This window comes from Parus major, chromosome 4 (genome assembly GCF_001522545.3).
Source record: "Parus major isolate Abel chromosome 4, Parus_major1.1, whole genome shotgun sequence".
Taxonomy (NCBI): Eukaryota; Metazoa; Chordata; class Aves; order Passeriformes; family Paridae; genus Parus; species Parus major.
The window spans coordinates 43,218,376-43,236,809 of NC_031771.1; the positions used below are offsets into that span (position 1 = coordinate 43,218,376).

Sequence of the window (18,434 nt, forward strand, 5' to 3'; positions counted from 1 at the left end):
GGTTGTTTTATTTTTGATATCACTTTGGATTTTTTTTTTCTTTGATGTGTAAAGTTGGTTTTGTTCCAGGAGTGGTAAGAATCTTTTTTGCTTTGTGTTTCCCCTTCCAAAACACTAAAATTTACTGGTTTCTGTCTATTACCTATTCTCCATTTTTGTAACTCTGAGGAACATCAGATAAATCTTGGAAAGAAAGAGTGAAGAAAATATTAAATTGTGATAACCAACTTTACATTTAAAGTTACAATTAAAAAGCTTAAACTGATTTTTAATAGGCTCTTTTACACAGAAAGGCGCAAGAACCAAACAGTCCTATCTCTAGGCAATCACTATCCCCAGGCACACACATGGCCCATGAGAAAATTGTCATTCCAGTGCCTTTTCATTTTATGTTCAGTTTAAGCTGGACCAGTTAAGAAGTTATTGGTTATTAAGTACTCTAGATGGAATTCTCTTGTGTATTGTGTTTCTCAGAATAGCATGTAACCAGTATCTAATAAATAGTTTTCATGTATGTATTCAAGAATACCTTTTACATCCCAGGATGTATTAGATACACTTTCAAGACTTGTTTTAGGACAATACTCTTGCCCAGCCTCCATGTGAGAAGCACATTTTGCAGCAGCAAAGTTTGATTCTCTAGTTTGGCAGGAAGGAGTGGGAGAATAGTCTGGTGAAAGGGGCTTCAAATAGCCAAGACTCATGGAAGCTGAAAGATTTTTTTTGTACTTAAGAAAATTAGCTACAATTTGTGTTTCTTATAAAACTGAGAGGCCAAGGTCATGCAAAAGGAAGAAGATTAATGGTGATATCACAGGCTACTTATTTCATGATAAACACTGAAGTGTAATATCACCATTTAGGATACTCTACTGAAAACTGTTATGTCTTGCTGTGAAAAAAACAAAGCAAAACAAAATAGAATTGGGGATCTTTTTTATTAAAATAAAAGGCAAAATAAGACTCATGTTTATACTTTTTGTTTTAGAAAACTTATTCTTAAATAAAGGCATTGCATTTCTCATTTCAAAGAAAGTGGAACCATTTTTTTCAGTATTCCTAGAACAACCTTTCCCACACCCAACTGACATTTTCAGGATAACTTTTTCTTGCAAAATTATTTTTGGTTAATGAAAGTGCCTTTCTTATTTGTTTAATTCTTGTTAATATTAAAATTTATTTATTTACTTACATAAGCATCACATGATTAAAATCAAAGTAGATAAGGAACACTTTTCATTCCAAAGTGGTCAAAGTAGAATTTATTGTTACTTTCTTAAAGAACAAGATTTCATTTCCAGAAAAATTATTTTCAATTCGTAGGACAGACCCCATATGTTGTATGCTGGGCTCCTCACTACAAGAAAGACAAGAAGTTACTGGAGAGGGTCCAGTGGAGGCCACAAAGATGATGAGGAGTCTGGAGCATCTCTCTTGAGGAGAGACTGAAGGAGCTGGGCCTGTTTAGTCTAGGAAAGAGAAGACTGGCAGTGGGGCTCATCAGTTCATATAAATATCTCAAAGGCAGGTGTCAGAGAATGGTGCCAGACCCTTTTTGGTGGTGCCCAGAAACAGTATGAGGAGTAATGGCCATCAACTAAAACAAGAAGATCCATCTAGATATGAACTTCTTTACCTTGAGAGCGGCAGAGCACTGGAACAGACTGCCCAGGGAGGTCACGGAGTCTCCCTTTCTCCAGACATTCCAAACCCACCTGGACACATTCCTGTGTCACCTGCCCCAGGTGACCCTGCCTTTGCAGAGGGGTTGGACCAGATGACCTCCGGAGGGCCCTTCCAACCCTAACGATTCTGTGATTCTGTTATCTTCGTTAACACATACCCTTGCTAAAAGAACGTTCTGAATTTCACTGGGGAAATCCGAGAACGCGTAATTTTCTTAGCGTGGCCGCTGTTCTTCTACCGGAGCAGCCCACCGGGAGGCCAGAAGTTCTCCTGTGATCCCCGTGGGAGCGAGGAGCCGGGCCATGAGGGGAACAGGGTGGGCACTGCGGCCCGGATGCCCCGGTGTCCCTGCGCCCGGCGGCCGGGAGGTGGCGGTGGAACCCCGCAGCACGGCAGGGCCGGCCCCCGCCCTAGCGCCGCTCAGCGCGGCAGGCGGGCACGGCTGCAGCCGCTCCCCGTCCCGTCACGGCTCCTGTGCAGCCTGGCCCACGCGTGGCCTTCCGGCGCCGCCTGGCCCACGCGTGGCCTTCCGGGAGCGGCCGGGCCGGGTCAGCCCAGCCCATTCCGTTTCCTCCGGCGGCCCGCGGAAGGTAAGCACGGCTGGCGGCCGTGGGTGTCAGACTCCGCCTCTCCGTGCCCAGGGGCTCCGCGGGGCCGGATTGCTCCGGCGTCACGGCCGGGGAAGGCGGGGGTCGGCTCTCGGCAGCCGGCCCGGGGCAGGCGCTGTGTGGGGCGTGTGCTGCCACAGCCCGACGGGGCCGTCGCCCGTCAGTTCAGAAAGCACACGAGGTGCTTGAGCGGGTCCAGAGAAGGGCCGCGGAGCTGCTGAAGGGTCTGGAGTTTAAGTCCTGTTAGGAGTGGCTGAGGAAGCTGGGGATGTTTAGCCTGGAGAAAATGAGGCTCGGGGAGACCTTATTCCCCACTACAACCACCTGGAAGGAGGTTGTAGCCAAGTGAGGTTTGGTCTCTTCTCCCAGACGACTGATGACAGGACAAGAGAACATAGCATCAAGCTGTGCCAGAGGAGGTTCGGGTTGAACATCAGGAAGAGAATTTCTTCACAGAAAGGGTGACTAGGCATTGGGACGGACTGCTCAGGAGGGAGGTGGTGGAGTGGACTTGACACTTAGAGCCATGGTTCAGTTGACAAGGTGGTGTTCGGCCGTAGGTTTACTCGATGATCTTAGAGGCTTTTTCCACCTTAATTGGTTCTGTGATTCTGTGAAAGAAATACTCTGTGCTGGCCGGGCGTGCACTGCCCTTGGTGGGGGCACGGAGCATCTGCTGCAGGGCTCAACAAGGCTGGGGCATTCCCCAACCCCGTGCCGTGCTGTCAGGTTGTTGGCAGGAACCTTTTCATTGACTGCCTAGTGCAGCTACTCTGAAGACTCACCTTTGAAATAAGAGCCTGAGTTTAAAACGAAGAGCCAGTTCAGATAGGTGTGAAACATAATTTTGAGTCTGGTCATTTTCCATCTTCCTCACAATGGTCCTTGAAGTTCCTCTCTGAAATCTTTGATGGGTGTGGTGCCTGCCTGGGCATCACAGCCCACTGCATGGACCAGTTAATACATGCAATTTTGGTTCCCACTTTCTTCCCCGAAGTAGCCCTAGAAATTATGGGGTCGCCATTCCTATTCTGAAGGAGACTTTTATTCCAAAACATTGTATATGAAGTTCACAACTCTCATATTTGAAAAACTTAGCTATCTTCTTGGATTCTGCTTTTTTACCATCCTATTAGAGTTATTTGAACCATGAGATTTTTTCAGGAGCCTAATATTAGCATTTTCTTCTGTAAATGAATAAATTATCTAGAACATTTCTTGTTGAAAACAAATAAGTTTTTTGAATATTTGATCCTTGCAGACCACATTGATTTAATCTTGTGTTATATAGGTATTTCATTTAAACAGAATAATATAATTGGGGAATTTTTCCCAAAATATACACTTAATTGTTATACTAAGAATTATCTGTAAGGTTGAGAAAGCAGCAATAAGTACTACAGAAAATTACATTTCTCCAGTAAGCTAATGGAAATAAAGTTGTTTTTTGGGATGACAGTTGTATTTCCAAGATACAGGGCTTTAAAATATTAGAACAATTTTACAGTCCACAGATAGGAGAGAGCATGTCTGCTAGGTATGAATATTAATAATTCAGTTACATAATATTTTGATGACATCAACTCTGTCTCTTTATTTCATTCTTGCCAGTATAGCTTTCAGCTTTCATTCCATGTGGGAGATGTACCATGAGGCTGCTTAAAGGGATAAATATTTTTGGGGTTCTTCATTATGTTGAAGCAGTAGCATAGCTGAAAAACTTAAAATTCAGGAGAAACATGTACTTAGAACAGGATAGGAGGGCAATGGCAAACTGCAAATCTTTATAATCTTAATTTATACACATTCTTTTTGCTTAATTATATTTTATTTATTTTCCTCTTGTGACTCAGCTGTTTTCTCATCTTGAAAAAGACAAGCACTTTAAATCTGTTGCAGCAGTTAGAAACTGTTTCCAGTGATTATTTTTATGCAGCCGTCTGCACAAGTAGGCTTTGAGTAGATAAGAATAAGAAAACAGATAAGAATAAGCAAGCAGATAAGAATAATAAAACTTGGTTCATTTTTGATTGACATAAACCTCTTTAAAGTTTTATGCATCTTTCTCATATTTATGTCCTTTTTTTGCATTAAGTGGCAAGAGACTGATGAAAATTAAATTGCTCTCCTATTGAGGAAGATGGTGTAGAGCTGTGAGCTTTCCTCATATAATATGGGTTTTCAAACTCACTTTTTTTTCAAAGACACAGTGATTACTGTCATTTTTGCAAGTGTCTGAGATTAAAGTGTGGATTGGTGTGAATGCAATGCTTTATTTAAGTTTTTTTACCAAGGGGAGTTGAGATTATGTTGCTTCTATTACTTAAAAAAACTTTGCTATCTGAATATCTAATGTATGTGAAGCAGACATTGCTTGAACTTCATAGCTGTGTAACTGACTCCAAAATAAGTGTGGGAAGTGGTTTATACAGTAATATTATGAATGCCAAAAAACACTTAGGTCAATAAATTGTTGCATATATTTTCTACTTAACTCTGCCCTTTATGGTCACTTTAGCTTTGCTCAGTGCCACCATTATATGAAGGTACTTTTGGAAAAGCAGAAGTGCTTGAATTACTCTAGAAATAAATTAATTTCCTTCTTGCTTTTCCCTAGCAGTGCAGCACTCAAGCATGGAAGATTGCAACTCTGAAACTCTTTGGAATCTATTTATTCTTTTGTGTTATTTTTTTAAAAGATGTTTGTAACTGAATTGTGTTTTTGGAGATACAGATGTGGTTTGTGATAGGCATGCCTGGTGGGTCCCATGGAATGCAGAGTTCAGATGATGGCAGTGAGGATAGAAGTAGTGCAGTAATTCTGGACAGCACACTAAAGAGGCTATTTCTCAGATGTGCAATACATTAAAAAATTATAAAGGTTTTCAATTGCTTATTTTCAATTAATATTTATTTTAATTTCTTTATGATAGAGCATGCTGTACAAGGTCATGATTCAGCATTTAATTGTAGTTACTGATTTAGCTGCTTAAGTTTCACACATCTCTTTGTTGCTGATAAGTGATAAACTGTGCTGTCAACTGTGTATCAGGTGACTGGAGGCTATCTGCTGTAAAAAAATACACTCCTTTCAACCTGGTCATTTTTCTTTCTGGATGAACGTTGGACTTACAAGTATCAGTAGGATATCTCAACATTTTACCTTTGTTCCTAGCAGAAGGAGAAGTAGCCAAGCATAAAATACATAGTTTCTGCTGAACAAGAGCAGTAGCAGACTACAAGGAAAGAGACAATGTCTTCTGAAACAGTCCAACAGGAAAGTCAGACACCTCCAATAAAGCAACCTGGATGGGTAAGCTGGATTTTCTTCCTTGTATGTCAGTGCTATTGCTAATGAATAACTGGGATTTTGCCTCAGTTGCTCTTATTGAAGAGAGAAATAGGTGTCTGTTAGCTTAAGCATATAGATGAAGAGAGGAAAGGATGGTGTGTTGTTTTTTCCTGGTTCACTGTGCTTAGAGGGCTAGGAATTGTGAATTTACTTAAGGCTCTAATTTATGCCCTGAGTTACGAGCTGGCATAGCCATGGTGTCTTGAGTACTAGTCCAGTACAACCTTGTCCCCATCAGGTTCTGCATGCACATGTTCAGAAGGGGAGAAGGGAACAGTACAGCACAAGAATCTGGTCTACAGCTCTACAGAAGATGAACATTCTCCTCTGATGGAGAAATTGAGGAAATTAAATGTGTTATGACTTTTTGCTAACCAGTCACTACCAAAGGGCAGCAATATTAGGCTGATCTGCAAGGAAGGGCCACAAGTTACAGCAAGGTAACCAAAAATGAACCACAGCCAGGTGGCAGGGGCTGGGGCCTCAAATACAGGGGGCACAGTACCCAAAAAGAGGAGGAGAGCAGATCCAATGATCTTAATCAGGGTCAGCCTATAGTCAGTTCAGTGATTGCCAGGCAAGTCTGATGCTAAGCCAGGCGATCAGGTTAACAAGGCAAGGTAAACCTACAGCACAGTTAAAGCAAGGGCCTGAGCTTATACACAGCACCTGATATGAAGGGCAGAGGCCCTGGGCAAAGCTTCTTGCTGCTTTCTCAGAGCTTTTCTGTTTTTGGTCTAACTCGATGTTACACAACTCTGCCATGTTGAGCTGACTCTGAGCCCAAGCAACTAAACACCTGGCAGGGTGTGTAAGGAGGCAAAAGGGTTGCAAAGCCTGTTGGTGCACTTGGGGCTCTGACATGCATTTCCTTATCTTTCAGTCAGCCTGTTTGTATTTTACTGTATTTGCTATGACCTTGCTGTGAAACCAGTTTGAAGTGGTTCTCTATGGGCTGGAGTGGAGCCAATTCTGTATTGTTCACCCAGGCAGCCACCACCATTAACTTCTGTGGGAGCAGTGCTTGAAGAAGGGCTGAGATATTGATTACCTATAATGTGAAATGTGTGGCTATGGCCAATAAATGCATTTCCTTGATATGGCTATAAAATCATGGATTAGTCAGGCATAAAAGGAGATAGAACCCTGTAATAGATGAATGTGCTCTTTTTTCCAAGGCATTGCTTGTTCTATGATGTCTGGGTTTTCATTCAAGAATACATATGTTTGAAGATGTTGTGTTTTTACAGGAAAATGTTAAAATTTCAATTAATTTTAACTTCATGACAACTCCTTTCCCCTGGCTTTTCTTGCTGAGCACAATGTCATGGTATGGAATTGGAATATCCCTTGGATCAGCTGAGGTCAGCTGTCCCAGCTGTGTCCCCTACAAAATTCTTCTATACCCCCAAACTGATACATTGGTGGGGTAGCCTGAGAAACAGAAAAGGCCTTGACTCTGTGTAAGATCTACTCAGCAGTAATTAAGTATCCCTGTATTGTGAAGACTGCTTTGGTCTTCACAAATCTTCATAAATCCAAAACCTAGCACCATACCAATTACTAGGGAGAAAATAAATTCTTGTTCAGTCAAAACCAGTACACCCATTTATCTCAGATGTCTGATAACTACACTTCAAATGCTAACACTGAGTCTTTTCTTAAAGAAAGAAAAATAATCTTCTTATGTCTGCATGTCAGTACCCTGGATAGTAGAATGCAAAAGAAAGTACTGTCATTTTTTCCTCACAATCATAATGGAGAAAAAAGAGCTATCTTAAAGAAGTCTGTTGGCAGCCTGATTTGTATTAGGGTGAAACCAGTATGGTGGAGTTAATGCCATGGATATATTTAAATTGCTAAGAGAGAAATTTCTACCAGTGGGAAGTCTGGCAGAGTTTATGTTGACCCTCTTCTAAATACTTGCAAAATCTCCTCTTATTGAACTTCAGTTGACTTCTGTATAGTGCAGATCTTGATTTTTGAAAACTGCCACTCTGTCTTTATTTCCTGTCATTTTTTTCTGGGAGACATAATGTAGCTCATGAGAGTGAAATGACTAACAGATATAAAGCAATATGCTTCTGGGGTACGCAGCAGCTGAGCAATTTTAGGAAAGTAAAGACTAGCAAGATGGGTGGTTTAAACTTAAAACCTGTGTAGTTCTTTCTGTTTCTGTATTGGGGTATCAAGATTTCATCACACTGCTAAAAACAGAATAAAGAGTTTTGCCTGAAGGCTTTTGAATTTTATTGTTTTTTAAATAATTTATGTCTTCTAATTGATTTTTTTTTCTTCCTGTGAGATTAAATTCACTAAACTAAGCCATGTTTATGCTTTCAGCCAATGCTATTTTGTCCCATGTCCCAAATTCAAGACAGCGAGATTGCAAGGATCAGGAAAGAATGCAAACAGGAAAGTTTCTGGTACAGAGGTGAGTGATCCAAATTCATTCTTACCACACCACACACAGAATGACTTCTTGATGTATGTATACAAAACTGTCTGCAAAATGCTTTTTTGTTGGAACACTGTTGTGGGTTAACTCTGTCAAGTTAAGCTTTGTATTCTTAAAGGTTTAATTGAATTATTTGCATAATTGTTGTAGGTAAAGGTGGTTGAACAGAGGTCTTATTTAATATGAACTTGAGCAGTTGTAGTAAGATTGGTTCTATTCTTGAAGTCCATTATTACAACCATAGGAATGTTTTACTTTTTTACTTTTACTTGTTACATACTTACCCTTGCTTTTGAATGGAAGGCAGGCATGCCTATGTGTCTTTGATTTGTGAATGTATGTTAGGACATCTAAAAGATCAGTGTTTGGTGTTTTAGTGCCTCTACTCCCACCCTCTCAGTTTGTATCTAAATGACATATTTCCTGAATGGAGAAGATTGAAAAGGGTTTCAGCATTTCATTGGAGCTGCTGTCATTAAAAGTACTGCAGTAGTTAGAGGAGATATTCAGATTGTGGAAACTATTATTTAATAAAGATATATATATATTGCATTAGCTCCAAATGTTACAGCATGACACTGTATGAGGACATCTTTGCTTTGAAGGGAACATAATCTGAATGAGCAGATGTAATAGGTGATTAAGGCAGTAGGCAAAGTTAACGTTTAGAAATAATACATTTAACACTAGAAACAGAAAACATTTAATGTATAAGAGAGTATTTACCAAATACGTAACAAATTTTCACTGATACCAGCTACTCTCCTTTTCATTTTCACAGCTCTTCCTTTATCTCTTGGGAGCATGCTTGTCACCCAGGGGCTAATCACAAAAGGTAAAAATAAAAAAATACATCATTAATGTGCTGTTTTTCAAGATTGATATTCTTCTCACTCATTATCATCATTGCTGTGGTGATTTGATTATTATGTGTGCATTGCCACCATTCTTTTGCAAGAACATGAACTGAAAAGAGAATTTGCAAATCCAAAGACTGGTGGCTGAATTTTGTCCCCATGATCACAGTATTTGAGTAGAGTCTTCACTGGGGCAGCTCATAGGGCAGAGCATTGCACAACCCAGGCAGGGCCATTAGGATTGGGTACTGTAGCTCTAACTGTTGTTTTATTTGAAAATGCTGACAACGTTTTTGCAGTGACCATGTATCAATATGACTACAGCTTTGGTGCAAAGGGACACGGAGTACTGCCAAAGTGAGAAGACAGAGGGCTTTCTGTAGAGATGGCTCACAATCTGCATGCTAACACAAAAGAAAATTGTGTTCTGTTTATGTGGTGGATGAGCCTGGTTCTACACATGGCACCTTCAGTTTCCCTGCTGGGGGTCTTGACGATGTAAAAGGTTGAGGTTGGTGTCTTAGGGAAGGAGTGAGGGGCATCCACCCTGAAGTCTGCTAAGATATATCACAAGAGGCTGATGTGAGCTCCCCATTCCATCCTTGACCTATGAGCTTGTAGGGAGGAAGGGAGGGAAGGAGTAATAGTGTTGGATAAGGATTACACGTTTGAAAAAGGGTGATAGGAAGGGCACTGGGGCTCTCTCTGTAGCTGACATGCCAGCCTCTGGCACCAGGTACTCTTCCCGGTTTCTGTTCATTGTACTTGGATGTTTCTGATCAGCTGTGAAATAACAAATGCCCATACTAAGTAATCATTACTGTGCATCAACAATTGGAAGGGGGTGATTAGAAACAAACAACACATTTGTTCCTCCCTCCCCCAAGAGACCAAATATGAAATTGCATAGATCACAGTGGGCAAAGGCCCTTGTGCTTAGCACAGGCTGAATACTTCTCTGTCTAAGTACTTTCTTCTGATGGCTACACACAGTATCCTGCCTCCAGAAGATGCTGGAGCTTCTGAGCCTCATTATTACTGTCTGAATGCATGTAACAGTGCAACCAGTGTTCACTTCCCTTCCCTTTGCCACGGTAATCTTGCTGTGTGGAGCCCTCCTCCACAGCATGGCATTCCTCTGCCAGACACACAGTTCTCAGAGGAATACTGGTTTCACCTCCTTAGATTAACTGGGAGAGTGTGGATTTTGGTGGAAAAGCTAAAGATAATTTTTTGCTTTTCTTGTTTAGCACACTGTTTTCCTCTTAAGGGCCAAAAGGCATGATCTTTCCCCTCCAGAGGAGAAGGCTAGATGCCAGTGGTACAGTTTTAATTGATGGCCACAGAAAGCTACCAAAGAGCAGTTTCATCCTACTTAGCACAAGGAGCTGAACTCTGTGTAAGAGATTTCATTTTGCTATTTTATATGCAGGGTTGGTTTGTGCTGAAACATAAGCCACCATCACTTCCTCTGCAGTGCTGCAGGTGTCACCAGTGGCAGACATGCTGCTTTCATGTTGGTTTACTCTGAACTGCTGCCTGAACTGAATCCTGCAAACTCCAAATTCTCTTCCTCCTATGACTCTAGGACTGCCCTGAAACACATGCACTAAGAACTAGTGGAATAGAAAGTGCCCTGGTGTACTAAAATAAGAGTTAGTGGACTTCATACCACCCTCACCTTAAGAAATGCTGTAGGAAAACTAGTGCCCTGGTTTTGAGTGCTGGTGAATTCCTCAAGTGAATAAGCTCTCTGACTATTTCATTTTATTGTAGGTATATTCTCAGCAAGCCCAAGATTTGGTCCATACCCCAAGATGGCAAGTAAGTTGTACACAATTCTAAAAGGAAAGAAAAGGTTCTTTACAGGCAATATGAAGACCTTAGATGGATCTCTCTGAATTTCTTTCTAAAACCTTCCTTTTTTGAATTTATATGTTACCCCAGCAGATTAGGAAATCAGATTTCTGATGTGTTTAAAAATAAATGTATGAAACAAGATTCTTCTAATGTAAATATTTTTAGTAGCTGCTTATATAATGCAATCTCTCAAATTAGTATAAACTCTAGTCTGCACTTTGTTTTATAAATTCTGTCAGCCTCATTGATCAGCTGCGCTTGGCAGATTGCACAACTTATGGTATCAAGAAGTCATGATACTATAATATATAAAATATATATGGTTCTTTTCATGTGTTTATTTGATTGACCTCAACTGTCTAATTCAGAACCATGGAATGATAAAGAAAATAGAAGCACAGAAACTGTACTGTACAGTGAGGTGGCTCCTAAATGACAAGAAATTAAATTGATTCCCTCTTCAGCAGAAATTCAGCAGAAAATCAAGGACATTGAAGTAGTCTTTTATTCTGACTCAAGTGAAAGCCACAGTGCAACAGTATGACAAGCTGATGTTCTAACTTCTTAGAAGGCCAGAGAAGTTGGTGTTAAACGTGTGATCATCAAAAGTAAACCACACTGTGCAAACAAAGGCAATAGCAACAGCTGACACTGTGAATTAATTTCATTTCCTAAAATCTGTTCCTCTAAACATTATATCCTTTTCCTGTATGTGGGAATATCATATCCTTTTTCTTTATCAATTATTTTGGACCAGTTGCACTTTCTCATAGGTAACTGGTTTTCAGCAGTTATTGAATTGACCCCTGTAAACCCTGTGTAACTTCAGATGTGTTTGTGACATATTCTGAGAAGATGTGGTACACAGTTTCTTATATGATCAAAATGGAGCCAATAGCACACTCCTGATTTAAACTGTTGTATTAACAATGTTTTGTTACTTGTCTCTATAGTTGCTGGTGTCTTGGGTTTTGCCATTGGAAAGATGTCATACATGAGAGAATGCCAAAAGAAGTTTCAGAAAATTGGCATTGCACCATTTGGTCCACAACAAAAGAGGTCTGTGCTTATTTAAATTACTAAGCCTACATTAAAATAGTCTAAAACACACTAAAATTACATGCAGCAAAACTATGAATTTAAATTCTGTGATTAGATCCTGAGGTACTAGTCATAGTCTTGGGCTATATATTGCAATATTAGAAACTGCTATGCATTCTTCAGAAAATGCAAATTAAACTTATTGTAATACCTGTAATACTAGGATATCCATGATTTAAATGAAACCATTGTACTTTGAGATGTGATGTGACAACAGTTACTCATTCTCTTTTCATCTAGTTTCATACTGCTAAAGTTGTCCATGTTATCACTTCTATGCTGTGAGTCTTCCTTGGAACATACCTCAGGCCAAATATGCTACAGATCTTTTTATAAAGTTCTCATATTTTAACAACAATGTCAATCTCAATCCATATTCCAAACTCCCTCTCCTCTATGGCTTTGCTCATGCAAACCTCATGCTGTCATACCAAACCATGAAGAGCAGGGACTGAGATGGTGCTTATTCCACTGTGCACCTCTAACCATAGAAAAGAGCTCAGTGGCTGACTTCTGTCACCCACCACTCCATGTTGTAGTCACTGTTTTCTCCACTTCACATAAAGCACTCCTTCACATCAAATCAGATTCTGACTTCTTTCCCAGATCCTCCTTCAGCTGCCTGTTACACTCTCCATTCTCAATATGGCTTCTGGTATAAACCTTTCACTCACAAAACACATTTCCAAAAATTCTGTCCAAAAAAATCATACTCCTTTGTCATTCCACATCTTTCCCCCAGACCAGCATGGGCTTTTATGCCTATAAAAATGCCTGACTGATAATAGGAAGCTTCTTCATTGTTCATCTCTTTCTCTACTTGTACTTTTCCCTCACATAACAAAGTATGTACTTGTTATTACACAAAATTTTATACATCTTACTCCTAGCTCAGTTTGCTCATAGGTACGATGGCAAGGACTGTCTTTGCTGCTTAGAAAATCCTGTTGTATTTTGGCAATTGCTAGAAGGAGTACTTAATACTGATTAATGGGCATTATTGGCTGAGATATTTAGATGTCATATTTTGCAGTTTATATCCCATATTACAAAAATTGGAGAATATAGGCAAAAGATTACTTCTTCAAGAACTTTTGCCATCATGCTATATGGTTGTATTAGAAGAAATCCAGCCAAATTTTTCAGTGTTTTATTTGCTTTCAATTCTGTAGGCGGTGTCATCATGCTTGCAAAGAATGTAAAGCAAAATTGGGACCAAATGAGAAAGAAGGCTCAATTCCTTCAGCATCTTAGTCCCAGGTAGGCAACCTTGTATTTTGTTTTTAAAGCTCATGTTATTTTCCATATTGCATGGTGTTCTTCTTCTGAACAATATAGTGAAAATCGGATCAAAATCCAAGCATTACTCAAGGAAATATTCTGTATCTCTAATTTCTGATTAATTTTGTTTCTTAATTTTTACCTTACATACCTTTCATATATAAATGTATTAAATCCCTCATCAATGAGGAATTCTTTCTTTAGCTGTAGCTGAGTATTGCTGATCGACCTAAGTGGAATGAATTATTTTGGATTGACTGCTTGTACTAAAACAAATACACCTTCTTTCAATTTCCTGCTTGTTTTACTTAAGGATCAAATAATTATGGATTATATTGATATTTAGAAATGCATTGAAATATTGAGAAGTAAAAGCAGACACAGCTGGGTGTGGGTTTTTTGCATTCAGTACTACAATTTGGCTAGACCCTTAGTGGGGTAGCAATAGTGGTGCAAGAGCAGTCTGCTGTGGTGGGGCAGGGGACATGGCTCATGTGGTGCTCTCACCCTAGAAAGGGGGAGGTTCCCTCTGAGAAAAAGGAGGGTTTACATGGTAGAAGTTAGGGGAGTGTTTAAAAGGACTTGCACTCTATGAAAAACAGGCCAGCAGCTGGGTTTTTTAAGAATGCTTTCACACTTTCTGCTTGTGGTAAGCTGGCCTACATTTCTCACAGGCAGGAGAATGTGTGAAAGTGTTTGCAAATAGCTTGGCTGCCTGCAAGAGAGAAGAGGGCCTGTTTGAAACTCTGCCATGGGAGTTTATACAACTAAGAGCAGAAGTCTGACGCAGAAATTGTTGGATTGAGTCTAGCATATATTATGTAGGAATTTAGACAAGGATATTGGTAATGGTCCCTTCCTTACTCTGTAGTGCGTGCCCACAGACAGTCTATAAGAGGGAATATCCTATCAGAACCTGTTTACTTGCCCAGAATAGAGATTTTGATGGATTTTTACTATACAACCATACATTGTGGTGGTGAGGATTGAAAACAGTTTTCAGAGTCCTTAAAGAAGCCATTAGAAAAAAGTCCTGATTTTAATCAACTTTACCACTGGTTCAGCATTTTATATCATGTGCTGCAAATGCTGAGCCACTAGTAGAAAATGCACTTTGGCTTAGGCTCACCTAGTAATAGGGTTGTGCCAAAAGAAGCAGTGCTTCTCTTGTGCCAGCTATAGAGATTGTGAAGTTAGCTGGCCCTCCAGATCAGCTCTCTGCTCAAGTTTGGTATGAGGACAGGGATAAAAACATCTGCCAAAACTGTCTGAAGGGTTTTTTGCTAGTGCCAGCATGAAGGAGGGACTGAGCCAGATGTAGATAACTCGAAATAAAAAACATTCTAAATCCATTAGCACCTATGAGCTTAATTAACCTATTGCAATACTGTGCTGATTAACTGAAGATTTTGTCTCAAATAAATGGTTATGTAGGCTCACTTAATTCAAGTAAGGACTCCAAAGAATATTTAATTGAGATTGGTCCCTTAGCAATGGTCACTAGCAATTACCTGTGTAGAGGAATCAAATATTTATTGTGGGATTTACCGCTGCTGTTTGTCAGAGCTGCAGCCTGCTGAACCTCCAATCCAAACACATTTTATTTTTCAGCCTTCCTCTGTTAGCTGACAATATTTTTTCTGGTGTGCAAGTACCAATTAGCTTTTAAATAAATTTCAGATTCTCTCAAATACAGAGGAGCCTTGCAGCTTTTTTCGGGGAAGAACACAGAATGCTACAGGCCCCTCTCCTTGTTTTCTTCCTGTAATGGCTCCTGAAATTTCTGCTGTGGAACCTGTTCCCTGCTCCAGCTTACATGTTCATTAAAGACCTTGATTGCTGCACATTTTACCAGCAGTTTAGGTCTTCTTGTTTGGTTTTTAAAAGGGCTTGAAAGCTTAGTCAGAAACTTGGAAAACAAATGTAAGATTGTATTTCTTTCAAGTTTTAATTGCTCTAATGAAAAAGCCATTATATTTGGGCCAGTGTGGTATTTTGAACTTGCCAGAAATTAATTTTGATAGACAGGTTTTAGGAAAAGAAGCACTATTATGTTGTTTTCTGTATTGTTAAACCTCTTCTATGTTTCAATAAAAATTCTTAATTTAGTATGCTGTGCTCTAAAAATGTGCAGATGCCCTGCTGAGCACATGTTGCTACTATCCATGCAAAGTGTATGGCAAAGCTCTGGCAGTACCTAGGAAGACCACCCCGATAAAATTGTATCCATGTGTCGGAGTCCAAAGGTAATGTCTTTTATCCTCAGGGTCTCTGGAATGTTCTCAGAGAAATCACCAAGAAGCTCCACATTTCACATTGAAAGCAAGGTGGCACTCACATAAATAACAGATCGTTTTATTCTGTTTACAGATGTGGTGAACGTGATAAAAACCTTATGGACCATCTTCTTTCAAGGCACTTTCCTGTAGTCTAGAAATAATAATGATTAAATAATAATTTTGTGATTCTATCTCTTAGATTTGGTATAGAATGGCTATTTGAAATAGTTGCATAATACATAGTTCTGTTTGTACTAAATAAGTTTTTTGAAATGCACTTTTTGAAATACACTCCTCCCTTTTCAGCATTGTTGGTTTGTTTTCCTCTGTTCAGTGCAATTTAGCTCTTAGTGCAGAAAAGTTACATTTGTCTGTTGTATTTAGATGCTGGCAATGCTCTGTGTAACAAAGTGGTTTATGTTGGAATGTTTGTCTATGTCAAACAGAAAGGGTGTGAGGATGTTTAAATGGTTTGCACAGTGAAGCAGCTATGCAGTCTCTGAGCTGACCCCTTGGTTATGGAGTACTTTCAGAGTACCAAATTCAGAGTATTGTCAGACTGCAGTTGCTGTGCTGAACCAACTTCCCATAAAAGCCAGTTTTACACAAAGGACTGCTTTGCCAGGGATACCAAAAGTGTATGCCACATTCATGAACAAGAACACACAATATTTTGGAACAGTTGATGGTTGTACAAAATTTGAGGCTACCAGATGCTGAAAAAAACCCAAACCTAGATGGCACATGCTCTCTACAAACAGTAGGACACTGTCTTCCATGAAACATCTCAGGAAATCAAAAGCAGGCACTTCCCCTAAACACAGTGATGTCTTTCACAAGGAAATAAATGCACAGCTACTGAAAAGTTTGGGCTTTGCTGTCAGTCGATGAAGACAGTATTCTGTGGGCTTTTTCTGTTTGCTTTTATACTATGCCTATGGTTAGTGCCTCTCTTTTGAACTAGCTTCTGTGGGCATCTTTACCCGCACACAAAGAAATTCCGCAAGCAAAATATATAGTGTGGAAAAGTATAATGTAACCATTAATTGGTTAGTAAACAAAAAAGACATTCTGAATTTGACAAAGTGATTAGGCTGAATACACAACTCCTTGATAAAGCATTTGGATAGCCTTTCCTAGTCAAGCAGCCATCAGGAAAGGGGAAGGGTTAGACTGACTAGCTTCCCTGTTGTTTTCTTTACAACAAGATTTTATACTTTTCTACTTGGTGTTTAGCCTCTTGAATTTTTGAGCTGTTAAGAACCCCTGTCTCAACTGGGGCTTCAATTTTACTCTTGTTACTTTTCTACAGTATTTTTCCACAGTGCTTTCAGTTGGAGTCAGGGATATACAGCAGTGCTGTAGTGCTGTGTCACAGCTGCTGCTGTGTACAGGTGAGCTGTGGAGAGTCTTCCACTGGGGCTCCAGGGAGAGGGGGATACACAACCACAGAGAAGGCGACCTCCTTTGTGGAAATCATGTCATTTTCATGGGTGTACTGTGATAGCCACCAAAACTTGCATGGTGACATGTCTGAGCTACTTCCCCTTCATCTGTCATGTGCTGTCAAGTTAACAGCCAGAAGCAGTACCAAGGTTCGTCATGCCTGGGTTATCTGAGGGAAGCCACTACACCCAGGTGACACCAAGGAGAGTGATGCGTGTGACAGAGCATCATCTTGACATCTTGCATGTCAGACTCGCAGAGGTTGTTCTTGTGGTCTGTGTTACCTCTTGGGATTACAACTTAGCTACTGAACTTTGCTTTAAATGTGATTTTCGTTATTTTTTACTTTTGATTATTTTTCTGTAATAAATATAGTGATGTATAAAATTTCTTGTCTCCTTTTTAACCAACTTTATTTCCATACTTTGCAAAAGGCTGAATAGCTAATTGTGTGGATCTGAGTTAATGAGTTACTGTGATACAGGTATGAAAAAAGGCAGTTTGTGAATCTAAGATGGATTAGTGCTAAATTTATGCATATCAAAAGCAAAGCACAACTAACGGGCAAACTGTTCTTTTGAAGGTCTTTAAAGGCAGCTGTTTTGTAGTAATTATGTGCAGTTTAATGAGCCAGTCTTTGTTGGCCATTACTATTGTGCATTCCATTTAATTCCATTTAATTGTGCATTCCAATTAAAGAATTTACTTTTAATTGAAGCAGAAGTTGAATACATTGAATCTAGGGGTGACCTATCAAAAAAATAGGGAAAGATTTGAAGTAATGAGTTGCTTCTTTAATAAAGAGGGGAAGAGGTCTCCAGGAGGAAAAATGATTGAGCTTGCAAAGGTAAACTAAACTTTTCTTAGTGTTTCCTTACACTGATAATAGGCTGTACATTCCCCTTTGGCAAAAGATGTTAGAAAAAGGCTGAAAAAATCCAATGAACTTAACACAGCTTCCTGTGAGTCATTTCTATCTGGAAGGTTGAACTTGTTTTCTTCACTCAGAGACAAGGGAGTTCAACTGTGTGCTTAGATATATCACAGCTTAGGTAAAGTCCACATACTTGTTAAAATCAGGAAACAAAATACCTGCTTCAGCTGTGATGCAGAGGGAAGAGCTGTATATAAGTCTCTATGCACTTTATGAAATTATGGCTAGAAGATGGGTGCAGGAGGAAAGCTATAGTGACATTACCTCAAACAACTGCAATAGACTGTTTATTTTTGTGGACCTTTTTATTAGCTGTTGGCATTAATTTTGCAAACATGCTATTCACTCCAAATTAAAAAAAAATAGTGTTCTAGAAGAGAAAGCAATTGCAGGTTGAAAACAGCACATTCCTGTTTAAATCCTTAGTAGGTGGACTCTAGGCAAGCCAGCTGGTCTATAATTCTCTTCTAAAACTGGGAAAAAAAGGGACATGGAAGCTCACTATCCAGGTTTTCATAAATCCCTATCAAAAACAAGATTTGGGGCTTATTTAATTGTAGTTTTAGAGAAGA

The 18,434-nt window shown here is 39.6% G+C and overlaps 1 protein-coding gene across 3 annotated transcripts; it reads left to right on the plus strand.

Annotated features, from left to right (window-relative positions):
- The first annotated feature begins 2,124 nt into the window (after positions 1-2,124).
- Positions 2,125-17,315, plus strand: OCIAD2 (OCIA domain containing 2). 3 transcript variants are annotated; one of them, XM_015625166.3, is made up of 8 exons: positions 2,125-2,276; positions 5,470-5,607; positions 7,990-8,080; positions 8,886-8,939; positions 10,738-10,785; positions 11,775-11,880; positions 13,095-13,182; positions 15,574-17,315. In XM_015625166.3, the coding sequence occupies exons 2-7, from the start codon at positions 5,548-5,550 to the stop codon at positions 13,174-13,176; spliced, it is 441 nt and encodes a 146-aa protein (XP_015480652.1). In that variant the 5' UTR covers positions 2,125-2,276; positions 5,470-5,547; the 3' UTR covers positions 13,177-13,182; positions 15,574-17,315. The 3 variants fall into 3 exon arrangements, with proteins under 3 accessions (XP_015480652.1, XP_015480650.1, XP_015480653.1); XM_015625164.3 differs by having other exon boundaries at positions 5,473-5,607; XM_015625167.3 differs by lacking the exon at positions 2,125-2,276 and adding an exon at positions 2,734-2,755 and having other exon boundaries at positions 5,473-5,607.
- Positions 17,316-18,434: the final 1,119 nt, after the last annotated feature.